The 26,279-nt window shown below is 48.4% G+C and overlaps 1 protein-coding gene across 1 annotated transcript; it reads right to left on the reverse strand.

Moving 5' to 3' along the window:
• Positions 1-899: 899 nt before the first annotated feature.
• On the reverse strand, positions 900-25,235 carry LOC135565164 (V-type proton ATPase subunit d 1-like). The gene is made up of 10 exons (XM_065011225.1): positions 25,007-25,235; positions 21,597-21,768; positions 20,195-20,373; positions 5,919-5,998; positions 4,681-4,758; positions 2,492-2,668; positions 1,990-2,067; positions 1,321-1,515; positions 1,084-1,143; positions 900-989 (listed from the first exon to the last, which is right to left on the reverse strand). The coding sequence occupies exons 1-10, from the start codon at positions 25,134-25,136 to the stop codon at positions 900-902; spliced, it is 1,239 nt and encodes a 412-aa protein (XP_064867297.1). The 5' UTR covers positions 25,137-25,235.
• Between the last annotated feature and the right edge of the window lie 1,044 nt (positions 25,236-26,279).

Here is a 26,279-nt window from a genome sequence, read left to right on the forward strand (position 1 = left end):
TTCAGATCAGAAGATGGGGATGTAGTTGTCTATCTTGGCGGTACTGGTGCCTCTGAGCGATACACTCAGATCAGAATGTGGGAGGTACGATGTTCCTGCATTCCTGCTCCTTCAGCTTGACGTGTGGCATAGAACACACTGAATGTGGAACTGGTTCAGGAACGCCAGCTTGTTCAGCTTCACCTGCAGGACATCAGGGGTGGGTTAGATCAGACGAGGACACCAGGGGTGGGTTGTTCAGATCAGAATGAGGACACCAGGGGTGGGTTAACGAGGACACCAGGGGGTGGTTGAGGACACCAGGGGTGGGTGTTCGAGGACACCAGGGGGTGGGTTAACGAGGACACCAGGGGGGTTAACGAGGACACCAGGGGGTGGGTGTGTGTGTGGACACCAGGGGTGGGTTAACGAGGACACCAGGGGGTGGGTTAACGAGGACACCAGGGGGGTGGGTTAACGAGGACACCAGGGGGGTGGGTTAGGACACCAGGGGTGGGTTAACGAGGACACCAGGGGGTGGGTTAACGAGGACACCAGGGGTGGGTTAACGAGGACACCAGGGGGTGGGTTAACGAGGACACCAGGGGGTGGGTTTGAGGACACAGGGGGTGGGTTAACGAGGACACCAGGGGGTGGGTTAACGAGGACACCAGGGGGTGGGTTAACGAGGACACCAGGGGTGGGTTAACGAGGACACCAGGGGGGTGGGTTAACGAGGACACCAGGGGGTGGGTTAACGAGGACACCAGGGGTGGGTTAACGGGACACCAGGGGGTGGGTTAACGAGGACACCAGGGGGTGGTTAAACGAGGACATCAGGGGGTGGTTAAACGAGGACATCAGGGGGTGGTTAAACGAGGACATCAGGGGGTGGTTAACGAGGACATCAGGGTGGTGGGTTAACGGGACGCCGGGGGGTGGGGGTTAACGAGGACATAGAACACACTGAAGTGGAACTGGCTCAGGAACGCCAGCTTGTTCAGCTTCACCTGCAGGACATCGGGGGGTTAACGAGGACGCCGGGGGTGGGTTAACGAGGACACCAGGGGGTGGGTTAACGAGGACACCAGGGGGTGGGTTAACGAGGACATAGAACACGCTGAAGTGGAACTGGTTCAGGAACGCCAGCTTGTTCAGCTTCACCTGCAGGACACCAGGGGGGTTAACGGACACCAGGGGTGGGTTAACGAGGACACCAGGGGGTGGGTTAACGAGGACACCAGGGGGTGGGTTAACGAGGACACCAGGGTGGAGTTAGCTTCACCTGAGGACACCAGGGGTGGGTTAACGAGGACACCAGGGGTGGGTTAACGAGGACACCAGGGGGTGGGTTAACGAGGACACCAGGGGGTGGGTTAACGAGGACATCAGGGGGTGGGTTAACGAGGACACCAGGGGGTGGGTTAACGAGGACACCAGGGGTGGGTTAACGAGGACACCAGGGGGTGGGTTAACGAGGACATAGAACACGCTGAAGTGGAACTGGTTCAGGAACGCCAGCTTGTTCAGCTTCACCTGCAGGACACCAGGGGTGGGTTAACGGGACACCAGGGGGTGGGTTAACGAGGACACCAGGGGTGGGTTAACGAGGACACCAGGGGTGGTTAACGAGGACACCAGGGGTGGGTTAACGAGGACACCAGGGGGTGGTTAACGAGGACACCAGGGGGTGGGTTAACGAGGACACCAGGGGTGGGTTACTGGGACGCCGGGGGTGGGGGTTAACGAGGACATAGAACACACTGAAGTGGAACTGGCTCAGGAACGCCAGCTTGTTCAGCTTCACCTGCAGGGGTTAACGAGGACGCCGGGGGTGGGTGGGTTAACGGGGACGCGGGGTGGTGGGTGGGTTAACGAGGTCGCGGGGTGGTGGGTGGGTTAACGGGGACGCCGGGGGTGTCGTGGGTCTTGGGGGGGGTTCTGTTAATACTATGATTAGAGGGGAGTGAGTGTGCGTGTGTGTGTGGATGTGTAGAAGTCGCTGCTCACCTCATGCTCAAAGAACCTGTCCTCCAGTGTCTTGTCCCCTGGGTTGCTGCCTGCTCCCTCAAACAGGAGCTTGTATTCCTGAGAGGAGAGGGAGAGGGAGAGGGAGAGGGAGAGGAGAGGAGAGGATCACCATATGTTTTGACTATCAATAGGATGAGGCAGGAGGGTAGCTGTATTGCTGGGGGATTGAGAACATATTTCATTGGTCCTCTGCTTTAGATCAACGGTTAGACCAATGTCCTTATAGCAGGTGTGCCTCTCTAAATACAGTCACAGAATACAGTCACAGAATAGAAAGAGACTTGGTGAAGGTGCCCAGTATCAGGCTAGTAGTAGCAGTAGTAAGGACCAGTAACTGACAGGGTAGTAGCCAGTAGGCTAGGCTAGTAGGAAGGACCAGTAACTGACAGGGTAGTAGCCAGTAGGCTAGGCTAGTAGGAAGGACCAGTAACTGACAGGGTAGTAGCCAGCAGGCTGGGTTAGCAGTCGTAGTATAACTTACAGGGTAGTAGTCAGCCACAGCTTTGACCTGTTCGTAGTCGTCAGCGCGGGCAAGCTGAGCCAGCCCCTCAGGGTACAGCTTGCCACAGTGGGGGAACAGCTTGGCACGGTCCTCCTTAGACAGTTCCGTACCAAATGAGTTGATGGTGATGATGAAGGCCCTCCTGTCCGCCTCAAACTGGACACACAGAGGGAGAGGAAATAGGAAACTGACTGATTGACAGGTGAGAGATTAATATACTAGAACACACTTCAAGGTGTGGGTCAATTTTTCCTTTAAATTGGATGGTCCAGTATAAATGACTAAAGAGAACCACCACAGTGGCATTTGGAAAGTATTCAGACCCCTTGACGTTTTCCACATTTTGTTACTTTACAGACTTATTCTAACATGGATTAAATTGTTTTCTATTCTCATCACTACACAGACACACACAATACCCCAAAATAAAGCAAAAACAAGTTGATATTTTGCAAATATATATATATATATTTTTTCAATTAACTCAGTACTTTGTTGAAGCACCTTTGGCAGCGATTACAGCCTTCAGTCTTCTTGGGAATGACGATACAAGCTTGGCACATCTGTATTTGTGGAGTTTTATTTTAACTAGGCAAGTCAGTTAAGGACAAATTCTTATTTACAATGATGGCCTGCACCGGCCAAAACCGGACGACGCTGGGCCAATGGTGTGCCGCCCTATGGGACTCCCAATCACAGCCAGTTGAAATACAGCCTGGTATCGAACCAGGGTGTCTGTAGTGACGCCTCAAGCACTGAGATGCAGTGTCTTAGACTGCTGCGTCACTCGGGAGCCTAGAGTTTCTCCCATTGTTCTCTGTAGATCCTCTCAAGCTCTGTCAGGTTGGATGGGGGAGCGTTGCTGCACAGCTATTTTCTGGCCTCTCCAGAGATGTTCGATTGGGTTCAAGTCCAGGCTCTGGCTGGGCCACTCAAGGACATTCAGAGACTCGTCCCGAAGCCACTCCTGTGTTGTCTTGGCTGTGTGCTTAGGGTCATTGTCATGTTGGAAGGTGAACCTTCGCCCCAGTCTAAGGTCCCGAAGCGCTCTGGAGCGGGTTTTCATCAAGGATCTCTCTGTACTTTGCTCCGATCATCTTTCCTTCGATCCTGACTAGTCTCCCAGTCCCTGCCGCTGAAAAACATCACCACAGCATGATGCTGCCACCACCATGCTTCACCGTAGGGATGGTGCCAGGTTTCCTCCAGACCTGCCACTTGGTATTCAGGCCAAAGAGTTCAATCTTGGTTTCATTAGACCAAAGAATCTTGTTTCTCATGGTCTGAGAGTTTTCAGGTGCCATTTGGCAAACTCCAAGCGGGCTGTCATGTGCCTTTTACTGAGGAATGGCTACAGGAGCCATAAAGGCTTGATTTGTGGAGTCTGGAGCTCTGTCACAGTGACCAAGAACCTCCCTGACCAAGGCCCTTCACTCCCGATTACTCAGTTTGGCTGGGCAGACAGCTCTAGGAAGAGTCTTTGTGGTTCCAAACTTCTTCCATTTAAGAATGATGGAGACCACTGTGTTCTTGGGGACCGTCAATGCTGCAGAAATGTTTTGGTACCCTTCCCCAGATCTGTGCCACGACACAATCCTGTCTTGGAGCTCTACGGACAATTCCTTTGACCTCATGGCTTGGTTTTTGCTCTGACATGCACTGTCAACTGTGGGACCTTATATAGACAGGTGTGTGCCTTTTCAAATAATGTCCAATCAATTGAATGTACCACAGGTGGACTCCAATCAAGTTGTAGAAACATCTCAAAGGTGATCAATGGAAACAGGATGCACCTGAGATCAATTTTGAGTCTCATAGCAAAGGTTCTGAATACTTATGTAAATCTGTTTTTTCATTTTTAATACATTTGTGAAAATTTCTAAAAACCTGTTTTTGCTTTGTCATTATGGGTCATTATGGGGGTATTGTGATGTCATCATGGGGTATTGTGATGTCATTATGGGGTATTGTGATGTGATGTCATTATGGGGTATTGTGATGTCATTATGGGGTATTGTGATGTCGATTGATGAGTTTCTTTTTTAATCCATTTTAGAATAAGGCTGTAACGTAACAAAAATGTGTAAAAAGTCAAGGGGTCTGAATACTTTCCCCGAAGACACTTGTATATCAAGTTAACTTTCTAATGAAGGGACACGCTCACGGACCTCTAGAATGGGACACATGGTGTCACCAGTGGTTCCTCCCAGAGTGGAGCAGAACTTGTAGAAAGCCTCCAGATAAGCCTGGAAATGGAGACACGGATTCAAGTCAATGACCATCTATCTCTTATGTTGCACGATGTGGTTTAACATTGTGAATGAAATCCCTTTGCTCACCTTATACAGAGTATTACAGGTGAATGAAATCTCCTTGCTCACCTTATACAGAGTATTACAGGTGAATGAAATCTCCTTGCTCACCTTATACAGAGTATTACAGGTGAATGAAATCTCCTTGCTCACCTTATACAGAGTATTACAGGTGAATGAAATCTCCTTGCTCACCTTATACAGAGTATTACAGGTGAATGAAATCTCCTTGCTCACCTTACTACAGAGTATTACAGGTGAATGAAATCTCCTTGCTCACCTTATACAGAGTATTACAGGTGAATGAAATCTCCTTGCTCACCTTATACAGAGTATTACTCTCCTTGCTCACCTTATACAGAGTATTACAGGTGAATGAAATCTCCTTGCTCACCTTATACAGAGTATTACAGGTGAATGAAATCTCCTTGCTCACCTTATACAGAGTATTACAGGTGAATGAAATCTCCTTGCTCACCTTATACAGAGTATTACAGGTGAATGAAATCTCCTTGCTCACCTTACTACAAAGTATTACAGGTGAATGAAATCTCCTTGCTCACCTTATACAGAGTATTACAGGTGAATGAAATCTCCTTGCTCACCTTATACAGAGTATTACAGGTGAATGAAATCTCCTTGCTCACCTTACTACAGAGTATTACAGGTGAATGAAATCTCCTTGCTCACCTTATACAGAGTATTACAGGTGAATGAAATCTCCTTGCTCACCTTACTACAGAGTATTACAGGTGAATGAAATCTCCTTGCTCACCTTATACAGAGTATTACAGGTGAATGAAATCTCCTTGCTCACCTTATACAGAGTATTACAGGTGAATGAAATCTCCTTGCTCACCTTACTACAGAGTATTACAGGTGAATGAAATCTCCTTGCTCACCTTATACAGAGTATTACAGGTGAATGAAATCTCCTTGCTCACCTTATACAGAGTATTACAGGTGAATGAAATCCCTTACTACAGAGTATTACAGGTGAATGAAATCTCCTTGCTCACCTTATACAGAGTATTACAGGTGAATGAAATCCCTTACTACAGAGTATTACAGGTGAATGAAATCTCCTTGCTCACCTTATACAGAGTATTACGGATAATCTCAATGTTCATCTCATCCAGATCCTGCTCAGATATGCAGTCTTGGAAGAAAGCAGCTGAAGAAATGATCAGACATTTAAAAACAGGATTTAGAAGATTACACATTTATGAGCAATGTTGAGTTTTAGCGCCATCTAGTGTTAGAGGTTATAAAATCACTCCAGTCTGTTGTTCAAAGATTCTTCTTCCTTGTTGTTTTAGCGCCATCTAGTGTTAGAGGTTATAAAATCCCTCCAGTCTGTTGTTCAAAGATTCTTCTTCCTTGCATTCTCAAATCCATGAGTTCCATTAGTAAATCACCCAGGATGGGAACAGTTCCATTAGTAAACCACCCAGGATGGGGGTGACAGTTCCATTAGTAAACCACCCAGGATGGGAGTGACAGTTCCATTAGTAAACCACCCAGGATTTCCATTAGTAAACCACCCAGGACCGGGGGGAACAGTTCCATTAGTAAACCACCCAGGACGGGGGAACAGTTCCATTAGTAAACCACCCAGGATGGGGGAACAGTTCCATTAGTAAACCACCCAGGACGGGGTGAACAGTTCCATTAGTAAACCACCCAGGACGGGGGAACAGTTCCATTAGTAAACCACCCAGGATGGAGGGGGAACAGTTCCATTAGTAAACCACCCAGGACGGGGGGAACAGTTCCATTAGTAAACCACCCAGGATGGGGGGAACAGTTCCATTAGTAAACCACCCAGGACGGGGGGAACAGTTCCATTAGTAAACCACCCAGGATGGAGGGGAACAGTTCCATTAGTAAACCAAACAGTTCCATTAGTAAACCACCCAGGATGGGGGAACAGTTCCATTAGTAAACCACCCAGGATGGGGGGACAGTTCCATTAGTAAACCACCCAGGATGGGGGGAACAGTTCCATTAGTAAACCACCCAGGACGGGGGAACAGTTCCATTAGTAAACCACCCAGGATGGGGGGAACAGTTCCATTAGTAAACCACCCAGGGATGGGGGGACAGTTCCATTAGTAAACCACCCAGGATGGGGGGGGGAACAGTTCCATTAGTAAACCACCAGGACCCCATTAGTAAACCACCCAGGATGGGGGGACAGTTCCATTAGTAAACCACCCAGGATGGGGGAACAGTTCCATTAGTAAACCACCCAGGATGGGGGAACAGTTCCATTAGTAAACCACCCAGGATGGGGAACAGTTCCATTAGTAAACCACCCAGGATGGGGGGAACAGTTCCATTAGTAAACCACCCAGGATGGGGGAACAGTTCCATTAGTAAACCACGCAGGATGGGGGAACAGTTCCATTAGTAAACCACCCAGGATGGGGGGAAACAGTTCCATTGGTAAACCACCCAGGATGGGGGGAACAGTTCCATTAGTAAACCACCCAGGATGGGGGGACAGTTCCATTAGTAAACCACCCAGGATGGGGGGAACAGTTCCATTAGTAAACCACCCAGGATGGGGGAACAGTTCCATTAGTAAACCACCCAGGACGGGGGGGACAGTTCCATTAGTAAACCACCCAGGACGGGGGACAGTTCCATTAGTAAACCACCCAGGACGGGGGAACAGTTCCATTAGTAAACCACCCAGGACGGGGGGAACAGTTCCATTAGTAAACCACCCAGGATGGGGGAACAGTTCCATTAGTAAACCACCCAGGACGGGGAACAGTTCCATTAGTAAACCACCCAGGACGGGGGGACAGTTCCATTAGTAAACCACCCAGGATGGGGGGGAACAGTTCCATTAGTAAACCACCCAGGATGGGGGGGGAACAGCTCCATTAGTAAACCACCCAGGATGGGGGGGGAACAGCTCCATTAGTAAACCACCCAGGATGGGGGAACAGTTCCATTAGTAAACCACCCAGGACAGGGGAACAGTTCCATTAGTAAACCACCCAGGACGGGGAACAGTTCCATTAGTAAACCACCCAGGATGGGAACAGTTCCATTAGTAAACCACCCAGGACGGGGGAACAGTTCCATTAGTAAACCACCCAGGATGAGGGAACAGTTCCATTAGTAACCCACCCAGGACGGGGGAACAGTTCCATTAGTAAACCACCCAGGATGAGGGGAACAGTTCCATTAGTAAACCACCCAGGACGGGGGGAACAGTTCCATTAGTAAACCACCCAGGACGGGGGGAACAGTTCCATTAGTAAACCACCCAGGACGGGGGGAACAGTTCCATTAGTAAACCACCCAGGACGGGGGAACAGTTCCATTAGTAAACCACCCAGGACGGGGGGGAACAGTTCCATTAGTAAACCACCCAGGACGGGGGGGGACAGTTCCATTAGTAAACCACCCAGGACGGGGGACAGTTCCATTAGTAAACCACCCAGGACGGGGAACAGTTCCATTAGTAAACCACCCAGGACGGGGGGAACAGTTCCATTAGTAAACCACCCAGGATGGGGAACAGTTCCATTAGTAAACCACCCAGGACGGGGAACAGTTCCATTAGTAAACCACCCAGGACGGGGGGGACAGTTCCATTAGTAAACCACCCAGGATGGGGGAACAGTTCCATTAGTAAACCACCCAGGATGGGGGGGGAACAGCTCCATTAGTAAACCACCCAGGATGGGGGGGGGGAACAGTTCCATTAGTAAACCACCCAGGACAGGGGAACAGTTCCATTAGTAAACCACCCAGGACGGGGGAACAGTTCCATTAGTAAACCACCCAGGATGGGAACAGTTCCATTAGTAACCCACCCAGGACGGGGGGGAACAGTTCCATTAGTAAACCACCCAGGATGGGGGGGAACAGTTCCATTAGTAACCCACCCAGGACGGGGGGGGAACAGTTCCATTAGTAAACCACCCAGGATGGGGTGGAACAGTTCCATTAGTAAACCACCCAGGATGGGGGAACAGTTCCATTAGTAAACCACCCAGGACGGGGGGGATCAGTTCCATTAGTAAACCACCCAGGACGGGGGGGACAGTTCCATTAGTAAACCACCCAGGACGGGGGGGAACAGTTCCATTAGTAAACCACCCAGGACGGGGGGGAACAGTTCCATTAGTAAACCACCCAGGACGGGGGGAACAGTTCCATTAGTAAACCACCCAGGACGGGGGGAGGACAGTTCCATTAGTAAACCACCCAGGATGGGGGAACAGTTCCATTAGTAAACCACCCAGGACGGGGGGACAGTTCCATTAGTAAACCACCCAGGATGGGGGGAACAGTTCCATTAGTAAACCACCCAGGATGGGGAACAGTTCCATTAGTAAACCACCCAGGACGGGGGGATCAGTTCCATTAGTAAACCACCCAGGACGGGGGGAACAGTTCCATTAGTAAACCACCCAGGATGGGGTGGAACAGTTCCATTAGTAAACCACCCAGGATGGGGGACAGTTCCATTAGTAAACCACCCAGGACGGGGGGATCAGTTCCATTAGTAAACCACCCAGGACGGGGGACAGTTCCATTAGTAAACCACCCAGGACGGGGGACAGTTCCATTAGTAAACCACCCAGGACGGGGGGAACAGTTCCATTAGTAAACCACCCAGGACGGGGGAACAGTTCCATTAGTAAACCACCCAGGACGGGGGGGACAGTTCCATTAGTAAACCACCCAGGATGGGGAACAGTTCCATTAGTAACCCACCCAGGACGGGGGGAACAGTTCCATTAGTAAACCACCCAGGATGGGGGGAACAGTTCCATTAGTAAACCACCCAGGATGGGGAACAGTTCCATTAGTAAACCACCCAGGACGGGGGGATCAGTTCCATTAGTAAACCACCCAGGACGGGGGAACAGTTCCATTAGTAAACCACCCAGGACGGGGGAACAGTTCCATTAGTAAACCACCCAGGACGGGGAACAGTTCCATTAGTAAACCACCCAGGATGGGAACAGTTCCATTAGGGGGGGAACAGTTCCATTAGTAAACCACCCAGGACGGGAACAGTTCCATTAGTAAACCACCCAGGACGGGGGGAACAGTTCCATTAGTAAACCACCCAGGATGGGGGGGAACAGTTCCATTAGTAAACCACCCAGGACGGGGAACAGTTCCATTAGTAAACCACCCAGGACGGGGGAACAGTTCCATTAGTAAACCACCCAGGACGGGGGAACAGTTCCATTAGTAAACCACCCAGGATGGGGGGGAACAGTTCCATTAGTAAACCACCCAGGACGGGGGGGAACAGTTCCATTAGTAAACCACCCAGGACGGGGGGGGAACAGTTCCATTAGTAAACCACCCAGGATGGGGGAACAGTTCCATTAGTAAACCACCCAGGACGGGGGGGACAGTTCCATTAGTAAACCACCCAGGACGGGGGGGAACAGTTCCATTAGTAAACCACCCAGGACGGGGGGGAACAGTTCCATTAGTAAACCACCCAGGACGGGGGACAGTTCCATTAGTAAACCACCCAGGACGGGGGAACAGTTCCATTAGTAAACCACCCAGGACGGGGGGAACAGTTCCATTAGTAAACCACCCAGGACGGGGGAACAGTTCCATTAGTAAACCACCAGGATGGGGGGACAGTTCCATTAGTAAACCACCCAGGACGGGGGGACAGTTCCATTAGTAAACCACCCAGGACGGGGGGAACAGTTCCATTAGTAAACCACCCAGGACGGGGAACAGTTCCATTAGTAAACCACCCAGGATGGGGAACAGTTCCATTAGTAAACCACCCAGGGCGGGGGGAACAGTTCCATTAGTAAACCACCCAGGATGGGGGGAACAGTTCCATTAGTAAACCACCCAGGACGGGGGAACAGTTCCATTAGTAAACCACCCAGGACGGGGGAACAGTTCCATTAGTAAACCACCCAGGACGGGGGACAGTTCCATTAGTAAACCACCCAGGACGGGGGACAGTTCCATTAGTAAACCACCCAGGACGGGGGGGAACAGTTCCATTAGTAAACCACCCAGGACGGGGGACAGTTCCATTAGTAAACCACCCAGGACGGGGGACAGTTCCATTAGTAAACCACCCAGGATGGGGGAACAGTTCCATTAGTAAACCACCCAGGACGGGGGGGAACAGTTCCATTAGTAAACCACCCAGGATGGGGGGGAACAGTTCCATTAGTAAACCACCCAGGATGGGGGGGAACAGTTCCATTAGTAAACCACCCAGGACGGGGGGGGAACAGTTCCATTAGTAAACCACCCAGGGGGGGAACAGTTCCATTAGTAAACCACCCAGGGCGGGGACAGTTCCATTAGTAAACCACCCAGGATGGGGGGGAACAGTTCCATTAGTAAACCACCCAGGATGGGGGAACAGTTCCATTAGTAAACCACCCAGGACGGGGGACAGTTCCATTAGTAAACCACCCAGGACGGGGAACAGTTCCATTAGTAAACCACCCAGGACGGGGGAACAGTTCCATTAGTAAACCACCCAGGACGGGGGGGAACAGTTCCATTAGTAAACCACCCAGGGATGGGGGAACAGTTCCATTAGTAAACCACCCAGGATGGGGGGAACAGTTCCATTAGTAAACCACCCAGGACGGGGGAACAGTTCCATTAGTAAACCACCCAGGACGGGGGAACAGTTCCATTAGTAAACCACCCAGGACGGGGGGAACAGTTCCATTAGTAAACCACCCAGGACGGGGGAACAGTTCCATTAGTAAACCACCCAGGATGGGGGAACAGTTCCATTAGTAAACCACCCAGGACGGGGGGACAGTTCCATTAGTAAACCACCCAGGACGGGGAACAGTTCCATTAGTAAACCACCCAGGACGGGGGGAACAGTTCCATTAGTAAACCACCCAGGACGGGGGGACAGTTCCATTAGTAAACCACCCAGGATGGGGGAACAGTTCCATTAGTAAACCACCCAGGATGGGGAACAGTTCCATTAGTAAACCACCCAGGATGGGGAACAGTTCCATTAGTAAACCACCCAGGATGGGGAACAGTTCCATTAGTAAACCACCCAGGATGGGGGAACAGTTCCATTAGTAAACCACCCAGGATGGGGGAACAGTTCCATTAGTAAACCACCCAGGATGGGGAACAGTTCCATTAGTAAACCACCCAGGATGGGGAACAGTTCCATTAGTAAACCACCCAGGATGGGGGAACAGTTCCATTAGTAAACCACCCAGGACGGGGAGGGGACAGTTCCATTAGTAAACCACCCAGGACGGGGGAACAGTTCCATTAGTAAACCACCCAGGATGGGGGAACAGTTCCATTAGTAAACCACCCAGGACGGGGGGGGACAGTTCCATTAGTAAACCACCCAGGACGGGGGACAGTTCCATTAGTAAACCACCCAGGACGGGGGAACAGTTCCATTAGTAAACCACCCAGGATGGGGGAACAGTTCCATTAGTAAACCACCCAGGACGGGGAACAGTTCCATTAGTAAACCACCCAGGACGGGGGATAGTTCCATTAGTAAACCACCCAGGACGGGGAACAGTTCCATTAGTAAACCACCCAGGACGGGGGACAGTTCCATTAGTAAACCACCCAGGATGGGGGGGGACAGTTCCATTAGTAAACCACCCAGGATGGGGGGGAACAGTTCCATTAGTAAACCACTCAGGACGGGGGACAGTTCCATTAGTAAACCACCCAGGACGGGGGGGGGAAACAGTTCCATTAGTAAACCACCCAGGACGGGGGACAGTTCCATTAGTAAACCACCCAGGACGGGGGGACAGTTCCATTAGTAAACCACCCAGGACGGGGGGACAGTTCCATTAGTAAACCACCCAGGACGGGGGACAGTTCCATTAGTAAACCACCCAGGACGGGGGGGAACAGTTCCATTAGTAATTAGTAAACCACTCAGGACGGGGGACAGTTCCATTAGTAAACCACCCAGGACGGGGGAACAGTTCCATTAGTAAACCACCCAGGACGGGGGGGGACAGTTCCATTAGTAAACCACTCAGGACGGGGGACAGTTCCATTAGTAAACCACCCAGGACGGGGGACAGTTCCATTAGTAAACCACCCAGGATGGGGGGGAACAGTTCCATTAGTAAACCACCCAGGATGAGGGAACAGTTCCATTAGTAAACCACTCAGGACGGGGACAGTTCCATTAGTAAACCACCCAGGACGGGGGAAACAGTTCCATTAGTAAACCACCCAGGACGGGGGGACAGTTCCATTAGTAAACCACCCAGGACGGGGGGACAGTTCCATTAGTAAACCACCCAGGACGGGGGACAGTTCCATTAGTAAACCACCCAGGACGGGGGAACAGTTCCATTAATTAGTAAACCACCCAGGACGGGGGGAACAGTTCCATTAGTAAACCACCCAGGACGGGGACAGTTCCATTAGTAAACCACCCAGGACGGGGGGACAGTTCCATTAGTAAACCACCCAGGACGGGGGGGAACAGTTCCATTAGTAAACCACCCAGGACGGGGGGGAACAGTTCCATTAGTAAACCACCCAGGACGGAGGACAGTTCCATTAGTAAACCACCCAGGACGGGGGACAGTTCCATTAGTAAACCACTCAGGACGGGGGACAGTTCCATTAGTAAACCACCCAGGACGGGGGACAGTTCCATTAGTAAACCACCCAGGATGGGGGGGAACAGTTCCATTAGTAAACCACCCAGGATGGGGGGGAACAGTTCCATTAGTAAACCACTCAGGACGGGGGACAGTTCCATTAGTAAACCACCCAGGACGGGGGGAACAGTTCCATTAGTAAACCACCCAGGACGGGGGACAGTTCCATTAGTAAACCACCCAGGACGGGGACAGTTCCATTAGTAAACCACCCAGGACGGGGGGAACAGTTCCATTAGTAAACCACCCAGGACGGGGGGAACAGTTCCATTAGTAAACCACCCAGGACGGGGGGAACAGTTCCATTAGTAAACCACCCAGGACGGGGGGAACAGTTCCATTAGTAAACCACCCAGGACGGGGACAGTTCCATTAGTAAACCACCCAGGACGGGGGACAGTTCCATTAGTAAACCACCCAGGACGGGGGGAACAGTTCCATTAGTAAACCACCCAGGACGGGGGGAACAGTTCCATTAGTAAACCACCCAGGACGGGGGGAACAGTTCCATTAGTAAACCACCCAGGACGGGGGGAACAGTTCCATTAGTAAACCACCCAGGACGGGGACAGTTCCATTAGTAAACCACCCAGGACGGGGACAGTTCCATTAGTAAACCACCCAGGACGGGGGGAACAGTTCCATTAGTAAACAACCCAGGACGGGGGGAACAGTTCCATTAGTAAACCACCCAGGACGGGGACAGTTCCATTAGTAAACCACCCAGGACGGGGAACAGTTCCATTAGTAAACCACCCAGGACGGGGAACATTTCCATTAGTAAACCACCCAGGATGGGGGGAACATTTCCATTAGTAAACCACTCCAGGACGGGGACAGTTCCATTAGTAAACCACCCAGGACGGGGGGGGAACAGTTCCATTAGTAAACCACCCAGGACGGGGGTGGGGGACAGTTCCATTAGTAAACCACCCAGGACGGGGGACAGTTCCATTCGTAAACCACCCAGGACGGACGGGGGGGGAACAGTTCCATTAGTAAACCACCCAGGACGGGGGACAGTTCCATTAGTAAACCACCCAGGACGGGGGGGGGAAACAGTTCCATTAGTAAACCACCCAGGACGGGGGGGAACAGTTCCATTAGTAAACCACCCAGGACGGGGGGGAACAGTTCCATTAGTAAACCACCCAGGACGGGGGGAACAGTTCCATTAGTAAACCACCCAGGACGGGGGACAGTTCCATTAGTAAACCACCCAGGACGGGGGACAGTTCCATTAGTAAACCACCCAGGACGGGGGACAGTTCCATTAGTAAACCACCCAGGACGGGGGGACAGTTCCATTAGTAAACCACCCAGGACGGGGGGAACAGTTCCATTAGTAAACCACCCAGGACGGGGGGAACAGTTCCATTAGTAAACCACCCAGGACGGGGGAACAGTTCCATTAGTAAACCACCCAGGACGGGGGGAACAGTTCCATTAGTAAACCACCCAGGACGGGGGACAGTTCCATTAGTAAACCACCCAGGACGGGGGGGAACAGTTCCATTAGTAAACCACCCAGGACGGGGGGGGACAGTTCCATTAGTAAACCACCCAGGACGGGGGACAGTTCCATTAGTAAACCACCCAGGACGGGGGACAGTTCCATTAGTAAACCACCCAGGACGGGGACAGTTCCATTAGTAAACCACCCAGGACGGGGACAGTTCCATTAGTAAACCACCCAGGACGGGGGGGAACAGTTCCATTAGTAAACCACCCAGGACGGGGGACAGTTCCATTAGTAAACCACCCAGGACGGGGGAACATTTCCATTAGTAAACCACCCAGGATGGGGGGGAACAGTTCCATTAGTAAACCACTCAGGACGGGGGACAGTTCCATTAGTAAACCACTCAGGACGGGGGACAGTTCCATTAGTAAACCACCCAGGACGGGGGGGGGAACAGTTCCATTAGTAAACCACCCAGGACGGGGGGGGACAGTTCCATTAGTAAACCACCCAGGACGGACGGGGGGGGAACAGTTCCATTAGTAAACCACCCAGGACGGGGGACAGTTCCATTAGTAAACCACCCAGGACGGGGGGGGGACAGTTCCATTAGTAAACCACCCAGGACGGGGACAGTTCCATTAGTAAACCACCCAGGACGGACGGGGGGGGGACAGTTCCATTAGTAAACCACCCAGGACGGGGGACAGTTCCATTAGTAAACCACCCAGGACGGGGGGAACAGTTCCATTAGTAAACCACCCAGGACGGGGGGGAACAGTTCCATTAGTAAACCACCCAGGACGGGGGACAGTTCCATTAGTAAACCACCCAGGACGGGGGGAACAGTTCCATTAGTAAACCACCCAGGACGGGGGGAACAGTTCCATTAGTAAACCACCCAGGACGGGGGGACAGTTCCATTAGTAAACCACCCAGGACGGGGGAACAGTTCCATTAGTAAACCACCCAGGACGGGGGGAACAGTTCCATTAGTAAACCACCCAGGACGGGGGGACAGTTCCATTAGTAAACCACCCAGGACGGGGGGACAGTTCCATTAGTAAACCACCCAGGACGGGGACAGTTCCATTAGTAAACCACCCAGGACGGGGACAGTTCCATTAGTAAACCACCCAGGACGGGGGAACAGTTCCATTAGTAAACCACCCAGAACGGGGGAACAGTTCCATTAGTAAACCACCCAGAATGGGGAACAGTTCCATTAGTAAACCACCCAGGACGGGGGGAACAGTTCCATTAGTAAACCACCCAGGACGGGGGGGAACAGTTCCATTAGTAAACCACTCAGGACGGGGGACAGTTCCATTAGTAAACCACCCAGGACGGGGGGGGAACAGTTCCATTAGTAAACCACCCAGGACGGGGGGGGACAGTTCCATTAGTAAACCACCCAGGACGGACGGGGGGGGAACAGTTCCATTAGTAAACCACCCAGGACGGGGGTGGGGGACAGTTCCATTAGTAAACCACCCAGGACGGGGGACAGTTCCATTAGTAAACCACCCAGGACGGGGGGGGAACAGTTCCATTAGTAAACCACCCAGGACGGGGACAGTTCCATTAGTAAACCACCCAGGACGGGGGGAACAGTTCCATTAGTAAACCACCCAGGACGGGGGGAACAGTTCCATTAGTAAACCACCCAGGACGGGGGAACATTTCCATTAGTAAACCACCCAGGACGGGGGGAACAGTTCCATTAGTAAACCACCCAGGACGGGGAACAGTTCCATTAGTAAACCACCCAGGACGGGGGAACAGTTCCATTAGTAAACCACCCAGGACGGGGGGGGAACAGTTCCATTAGTAAACCACCCAGGACGGGGGGAACAGTTCCATTAGTAAACCACCCAGGACGGGGGAACAGTTCCATTAGTAAACCACCCAGGACGGGGGGACAGTTCCATTAGTAAACCACCCAGGACGGGGGAACAGTTCCATTAGTAAACCACCCAGGACGGGGGAACAGTTCCATTAGTAAACCACCCAGGACGGGGGACAGTTCCATTAGTAAACCACCCAGGACGGGGGACAGTTCCATTAGTAAACCACCCAGGACGGGGGAACAGTTCCATTAGTAAACCACCCAGAATGGGGAACAGTTCCATTAGTAAACCACCCAGAATGGGGAACAGTTCCATTAGTAAACCACCCAGGACGGGGGGAACAGTTCCATTAGTAAACCACCCAGGACGGGGGAACAGTTCCATTAGTAAACCACCCAGGATGGGGGGGGGGACAGTTCCATTAGTAAACCACCCAGGATGGGGAACAGACAGTTGAGAAAAGCGATCCACACTAATAAGCAATACTAGTGGATCAGTAAATCAACCCAATAGAGTGTGTAGCACTGCCAGAATGTGTCCCAAATGGCACCCCATTTCATCGTGCATTACTTTGGATCAGAGCCCTTCTGTGCATTCAAAAGTAACGCAGTACAGTGGGTATCCTTAGTATTCATCCTCTTGGATGTACATCTACAGTACATACAGTGGGTATCATTAGTATTCATCCTCTTGGATGTACATCTACAGTACATACAGTGGGTATCATTAGTATTCATCCTCTTGGATGTACATCTACAGTACATACAGTGGGTATCCTTAGTAGTCATCCTCTTGGATGTACATCTACAGTACATACAGTGGGTATCCTTAGTATTCATCCTCTTGGATGTACATCTACAGTACATACAGTGGGTATCCTTAGTATTCATCCTCTTGGATGTACATCTACAGTACATACAGTGGGTATCCTTAGTATTCATCCTCTTGGAATTTTTTATATTTTTTTGAGTTACAAAGTCAGATTGAAATTGATTCCATTGTGATTTTTGGTCATTGATCTCCACAAAATACTCTAATTTTAAAGTGGAAGAAAAATGCTAACATTCTTCACACAATTAATGAAAAATAAAACAAATATACGTTAGATTAGGTAAGTATTCAACCCCGAGTCAATACGCTATATTAGATAAGTAAGCACTATATAGGGAATAGGGCCCTGGTCTATAGTTGTACCACTATATAGGGAATAGGGCTCTGGTCTATAGTAGTACCACTATATAGGGAATAGGGCCCTGGTCTATAGTAGTACCACTATATAGGGAATAGGGCTCTGGTCTATAGTAGTGCACTATATAGGGAATAGGGTTCTGGTCTATAGTAGTATCACTATATAGGGAATAGGGCTCTGGTCTATAGTAGTAACTGAAATAGGGCCCTGGTCTATAGTAGTACCACTATATAGGAATAGGGCCCTGGTCTATAGTAGTACCACTATATAGGTAGGGCCCTGGTCCAAAGTAGTCAACCCCCTGGTCTATAGTAGTACCACTATATAGGGAATAGGGCTCTGGTCTATAGTAGACCACTATATAGTAGGGCTCTGGTCTATAGTAGTACACTATATAGGAATAGGGCTCTGGTCTATAGTAGTGTACTATATAGGAATAGGGCTCTGGTCTATAGTAGTACCACTATATAGGGGGGCTATAGTAGTGTACTATATAGGGAATAGGGCTCTGGTCTATAGTAGTACCACTATATAGGGAATAGGGCTCTGGTCTATAGTAGTACCACTATATAGGAATAGGGCTCTGGTCTATAGTAGTATCACTATATAGGAATAGGGCTCTGGTCTAAAGTAGTGCAATATATAGGAATAGGGCCTGGTCTATAGTAGTACCACTATATAGAATAGGGCCCTGGTCTATAGTAGTACCACTATATAGGGAATAGGGTTCTGGTCTATAGTAGTACCAATATAGGGAATAGGGCTCTGGTCTATAGTAGTACCACTATATATAGGGTCTAGGGCTCTGGTCTATAGTAGTGTACTATATAGGGATAGGGCTCTGGTCTATAGTAGTGTACTATATAGGGAATAGGGCTCTGGTATATAGTAGTACCCTATAGGGAATAGGGCTCTGGTCTATAGTAGTACCACTATATAGGAATAGGGCCCTGGTCTATAGTAGTACCACTATATAGGGAATAGGGCACTGGTCTATAGTAGTGCACTATATAGGGAATAGGGTTCTGGTCTATAGTAGTATCACTATATAGGGAATAGGGCTCTGGTCTATAGTAGTACCACTATATAGGGAATAGGGCCCTGGTCTATAGTAGTACCACTATATAGGGAATAGGGCCCTGGTCTATAGTAGTACCACTATATAGGGAATAGGGCCCTGGTCTAAAGTAGTGCAATATATAGGGAATAGGGCCCTGGTCTATAGTAGTACCACTATATAGGGAATAGGGCTCTGGTCTATAGTAGTACCACTATATAGGGAATAGGGCTCTGGTCTATAGTAGTACCACTATATAGGGAATAGGGCTCTGGTCTATAGTAGTGTACTATATAGGGAATAGGGCTCTGGTCTAGTAGTACCACTATATAGGGAATAGGGCTCTGGTCTATAGTAGTGTACTATATAGAATAGGGCTCTGGTCTATAGTAGTACCACTATATAGGGAATAGGGCTCTGGTCTATAGTTGTACCACTATATAGGGAATAGGGCTCTGGTCTATAGTAGTACCACTATATATAGGGAATAGGGCTCTGGTCTATAGTAGTGTACTATATAGGGAATAGGGCTCTGGTCTATAGTAGTACCACTATATAGGGAATAGGGCTCTGGTCTATAGTAGTACCACTATATAGGGAATAGGGCTCTGGTCTATAGTAGTGTACTATATAGGGAATAGGGCTCTGGTCTATAGTAGTGTACTATATAGGGAATAGGGCTCTGGTATATAGTAGTACCACTATATAGGGAATAGGGCTCTGGTCTATAGTAGTGTACTATATAGGGAATAGGGCTCTGGTATATAGTAGTACCACTATATAGGGAATAGGGCTCTGGTATATAGTAGTACCACTATATAAGGAATAGGGCTCTGGTATATAGTAGTACCACTATATAAGGAATAGGGCTCTGGTCTATAGTAGAACCACTATATAGGGAATAGGGCTCTGGTCTATAGTAGTACCACTATATAGGGAATAGGGCTCTGGTCTATAGTAGTACCACTATATAGGGAATAGGGCTCTGGTCTATAGTAGTACCACTATATAGGGAATAGGGCTCTGGTCTATAGTAGTACCACTATATAGGAATAGGGCTCTGGTCATAGTAGCCACTATATAGGGAATAGGGCTCTGGTCTATAGTAGTACCACTATATAGGGAATAGGGCAGCAGTCACAGTCTTACCCAGAGGGGTGTCGACCAGGATGGCGTTGTAAAGTTCTGCTGGGGTCTGGGCGATGTTGACTGCCTCCATCTGCTCAAAGCTGCCCAGAGGGTGGCACTTAGGTACCAGCTCAGAGATGGCACGCTGGTGCAGGGTGCCCGTGATCAGCAGGATCACATTGTCTATCATGTAGCTGTACCTGTGAGGATGGGAGGAGAGCGCGTGTTTCAGTGATGACTGGGTAGTTAAGAGCATAGCAAATATTACATTTCATTTTGCAAGATGGTGAGAGACAGTACGAGGGTTCTCTCTCAGGCTAGAATGAAAGGCGGCCGGTAAGAGCCGGTACGAGGGTCCTCTCTCAGGCTAGAATGAAAGGCGGCCGGTAAGAGCCGGTACGAGGGTTCTCTCTCAGGCTAGAATGAAAGGCGGCTGGTAAGAGCCGGTACGAGGGTTCTCTCTCAGGCTAGAATGAAAGGTGGCCGGTAAGAGCCGGTACGAAGGTCCTCTCTCAGGCTAGAATGAAAGGCGGCCGTTAAGAGCCACTACGAGGGTTCTCTCTCAGGCTAGAATGAAAAGGTGGCCGGTAAGAGCCGGTACGAGGGTTCTCAGGCTAGAATGAAAGGCTGATGGTGCGAGGGTTCTCTCTCAGGCTAGAATGAAAGGCGGCCGGTACGAGGGTCCTCTCTCAGGCTAGAATGAAAGGCGGCTGGTAAGAGACGGTACGAGGGTTCTCTCAGGCTAGAATGAAAGGCAGCCGGTAAGAGCCGGTACGAGGGTTCTCTCTCAGGCTAGAATGAAAGGCGGCCAGTAAGAGCCGGTACGAGGGTCCTCTCTCAGGCTAGAATGAAAGGCGGCCGGTAAGAGCCGGTACGAGGGTTCTCTCTCAGGCTAGAATGAAAGGCGGCCAGTGAGAGCCGGTATGAGGGTTCTCTCTCAGGCTAGAATGAAAGGCGGCCAGTAAGAGCCGGTACGAGGGTCCTCTCTCAGGCTAGAATGAAAGGCGGCCGGTAAGAGCCGGTACGAGGGTTCTCTCTCAGGCTAGAATGAAAAGGCGGCTGGTAAGAGCCACTACGAGGGTCCTCTCTCAGGCTAGAATGAAAGGCGGCCAGTGAGAGCCACTACGAGGGTCCTCTCTCAGGCTAGAATGAGTCAATAGGCATATATAAGAGTATGAAACATGGACCATTCAGATGTCACATAACTGAAAAGAGATGGGAGACGGACAAATACAGTTGAACCAATAGCTGATTTGTTCCGGGCAATAATAAGACAAGGTGATATTCTAAGCCTAAATCCCCCCCCCCCCCAGAATGCATGGGAAAGACAGGCTCAATTTAATTAGACAATATGGGCACCCATCTTGCCCCTTCATTTGGGATAGAGTCTTGGCAGACACCAGAGAGCCTGTGAATGACTCACGTGATGAAGTCCATGAAGCTTGCCAGCGGTTCGTACGACTGGTTTCTCATGTGACGGAACTCCACCACCATCTTCTCTTTGAGCTTGTCGTCGATGACGGACACGGTGAGGGGGGACGGCTCGTTGGCCAGGAAGCTGCCATAGTCCGTGCTCTGCAGATGGAGTTTCAGGTCTGCATGGGTGGGGGGACGACAAGACGTCTTCAGATACTGGGTAACAGTGGCTTTCAACAGACACAATAATGACATGCACAGGACAAGTACAAGCTCATATGAATGCTGCTGTGAGAGGGCATGATGCTAACGGTACATTAGAGACCCATACACAAGGGAAGAGGCTAGCTAGCTTGTGTGTCTAGAATGCTTCCATTTTACTTGATGTGTAAGCTAATTGAGCAATACTTTGAGCAATAGTTTCAGTTCCTCATAGAAATCCCGCTGTTGATCAATCTAATGTGATTTATTTAACATTTTATGTAGGCAGCCTGGTAATGCATAGCTGCTAATGGTTCTTGCTAACGGTTCTTAAATAAATACTAGCTTGTTAATACTAGCTAGCTACAGTGGTCAATGCAATGTAATAACCAGGGCCTGGTTTCCCAAAAGCATCTGAAGGCTAAGTTTATCTTTAGATTCTTCTTATGAGCAATGTGAAAATCTCAGAGCTTCTTTCCTGAAACCACTGTTACTTAAGTTAACCTTGCAAGCCAGGCAACAAACAATGCTTTGGTTCATTGCTAGCTAGCCAGTTCAAATAATGACCAGAGTATTCAGGCTGTATCACATCTGGCTGTGATTGGGAGTCCCATAGGGAGGCGCACAATTGGCTCAGCCTTGTCCGTTTGGCCGGGGTAGGCCATATATAATATATATATATTTATATGGGGCGGCAGGGTAGCCTAGTGGTTAGAGTGTTGGACTAGTAACCGAAAGGTTGCAAGTTCAAATCCCCGAGCTGACAAGGTACAAATCTGTCGTTCTGCCCCTGAACAGGCAGTTAACCCACTGTTCCTAGGCCGTCATTGAAAATAAGAATTTGTTCTTAACTGACTTGCCTAGTTAAATAAAGGTTAAAAAAAATAAAAATATAAATAATATATCTCTCACACATAAAGTTGGAAGTTTACCTGCGGGTGTATTTCATTACCTTAGCCAAATACATTTTTTTAAATTTATTTTTTTACAATTCCTGACATTTAATCCCAGAAAAAATTCACGGTCTTTGGTCAGTTAGGATCACCACTTGATTGTAAGAAAGTGAAATGTCAGAATAATAGTAGAGAGGATTGAGGTTAGGGCTTTGTGATGGCCACTTCAATACCTTGACTTTGTGGCAAAATGGCTTAAAGACAACTTTGGAAGTTTTCTTGGGGTCATTGTCCATTTGAAAGACCCATTCGCGACCAAGATTTAACTTCCTGACTGATGTCTTGATGTTGCATCAATATATCCACAATTTTCCTACCTCATGATGCCATCTATTGTGTGAAGTGCACCAGTCCCTCCTGCAGCAAATCACCCCCACAGCATGATGCTGCCACCCCTGTGCTTCACGGTTGGGATGGTGTTCTTCAGCTTGCAAGCCTCCCCCTTTTTCCTCCAAACACAACGATGGTCATGATGGCCAACATTTCAGGTTATGGCGATATAGGACTCGTTTTACTGTGGATATAGATACTTTTGTACCTGTTTCCTCCAGCATCTTCACAAGGTCCTTCGCTGTTCTGGGATTGATTTGCACTTTTCGCACCAAAGTATGTTCATCTCTAGGAGACAGAACGTGTCTCCTTCCTGAGCGATATGACAGCTGTGTGGTCCCATGGTGTTTATACTTGCGTACTATTGTTTGTACAGATGAACGTGGTACCTTCAGGTGTTTGGAAATTGTTCCTAAGGATGAACCAGACCTGTGGAGTTCTACCCTTTTTTTTTTTGATTTCCCCATGATTTCTTTTGATTTCCCCATGATATCAAGAAAAGAGGCACTGAGTTTGAAGGTAATGAAATACACCCGCAGGTACACCTCCAATTGACTCAAATGATGTCAATTAGCCAATCAGAAGCTTCTAAAGCAATGACATTATTTTCTGGAATTTGCCAAGCTGTTTAAAAGGCACAGTCAACAACTTCTGATTGTGATACAGTGAATTAAATGAAAGAATCTGTCTGTAAACAATTGTTGGAAAAATGACTTGTGTCATACACAAAGTAGATGTCATAACCAACTTGCCAAAACTATAGTTTGTTAACAAGACATTTGTGTGTTGGTGAGAGAGATATAGATATATATATATATATCTATCACACACACAGTTGAAGTCAGAAGTTTACATACACTTCGGTTGGAGTCATTAATTCGTTTTTCAAACACTCCACAAATGTATTGTTAACAAACTATAGTTTTGGCAAGTCGGTTATGACATCTACTTTGTGTAGATAGCTGATATCGTCTTTAACTTTCGCTGCTTTTGATTCATTATGACAGTAAAATAAAGCCACAACAACATTATTTACAAAGTGAGGTTAATGGTGAACTGACAGAAAACAACTTCCTGTCAGTGTGACGAAATAAAATTCTCAGGTAGAATGACCTACTTTTAACACTCCTGCATCATGTTACAGTAGGATTTGGTCTGGTCGCTGTGACGTTGCCACAGTCGCAGATATATATATATATATATATTATTTTATGTCTGTGCGACAGGAAACTGACAGTCGCAGATATATATATATATATATATATATTATTTTATGTCTGTGCGACAGGAAACTGACAGTCGCAGATATATATATATATTATTTTATGTCTGTGCGACAGGAAACTGACAGTCGCGTGTCGTTCAAACAATTGTAAAACGATCCTTTTAAGAGTAACGTCCGGCTCCTTCAGTTCACTATTGGGCTAACTGGCACGCTAGCTTCCCAGCTAATTAAATGTAGCTAGCTAAATTAACGTTAGCTAACTAATTCAAAGAATAATATCGGTTTTGTGAGACCCAATTTAATCTCGAAATCTAGCGAACCGCCCATTTAAGTTGAATTACCTACATCCATATACAAAACTGATCATTAATAAGCTACTATTCATGACAGAGTAACCTTATATAGCTAACGTTAACTAAATTGATAATACAAGGACCCATCATGAGATATTAGTTAGTAACCTACTGTTATAGCTGGCTAGAGTTGTCATTAACATTATATATTTATATATATATATATATATATATTAGGTACAGTAGTAGCATGGCGACTGGCCATGTCGTCGGAAACGCCACATGTTTTTTTAAATCCAGTAACGTTTATTAAATGTTAACAATACCACTTGAAAAGCCACTGTGTACATTTGACAACATAGTTAGCCAGATGACCAGCTGGTTAGCTAGCACGCTAACGTTAGCTCCGACTCACCTTCCAGGGTTTCACACTGGACGAGATTTAGATAGTCTCCCTGTGAAAGAATTCCAGCCTTAAAACCCCTGACCAACCCTTCCAAGTAACCATTATCCACATTAAAATACAGCTCCGAGAATATAGGCATATTGAGGCCTCAAAATATATCCGTATATTGATGAAATACAACAGTTTTAGGAGGAAAATAAATTCTAGACAGGGCTGAGCTCCAGATTACCCGGCTGTAAAAAAAGACACGTGATTCCTCGCCACCAATATCATGTGACTCAACATCGATTCTCGATGACGTAATGTCGCGTTCAAGTCCACTGGGAACTCAGGAAATATTCGACTTCAGACGCGTTCAATATTACTGGGAACTCGGGAAATAAACGAGCTCCAACTGGGAAAAATCGTTTGAAGGCCCAGAAGATCACTGACGTTATGATTTTACCTATGTTTTTTTTTTTCTCGAGGTCCCAGTTGTCTTGAAAACGCCAGGAGGAGAAGCTGTGGAGAGGGCTTGATAACATGCTCGGGTTGGAAATGGCAGAAAGTAGAGTGTGGAAGAAATGGAGAAAAGGGTTGGAGAAGGAACAGCTGTGCTGGAATGCCAACAATATGGCTGTCAGTTCTGATGATATGGAGGGGAGGATGAGGGTCAAGGACCTGAATGGTCGGTAGTGGAAAGACACAGGAAGAAGAGAGATCATGATACTGAAAGACACAGGAAGAAGAGAGATCATGAAAAAGACACAGGAAGAAGAGAGATCATGATACTGAAAGACACAGGAAGAAGAGAGATCATGATACTGAAAGACACAGGAAGAAGAGAGATCATTATACTGAAAGACACAGGAAGAAGAGAGATCATTATACTGAAAGACACAGGAAAGACACAGGAAGGAAGAAGAGAGATCATTATACTGAAAGACACAGGAAGAAGAGAGATCATGATACTGAAAGACACAGGAAGAAGAGAGATCATTATACTGAAAGACACAGGAAGAAGAGAGATCATGATACTGAAAGACACAGGGAAGAGAGATCATAATACTGAAAAGACACAGGAAGAGAGATCATAATACTGAAAGACACAGGAAGAAGAGAGATCATGATACTGGAAAGACACAGGAAGAGGAGATCATGATACTGAAAGCAGGAGCGTGTGAAGGAAAAGAGGGTCAAGCAGGAGTTAGGAAGCAGGAGATAGGAAGCAGGATGTAGGAAGCAGGAGTTAGGAAGCAGGAGATAGGAAGCAGGAGATAGGAAGCAGGAGATAGGAAGCAGG

Source organism: Oncorhynchus nerka, linkage group LG27, assembly GCF_034236695.1.
Source record: "Oncorhynchus nerka isolate Pitt River linkage group LG27, Oner_Uvic_2.0, whole genome shotgun sequence".
Classification (NCBI taxonomy): domain Eukaryota; kingdom Metazoa; phylum Chordata; class Actinopteri; order Salmoniformes; family Salmonidae; genus Oncorhynchus; species Oncorhynchus nerka.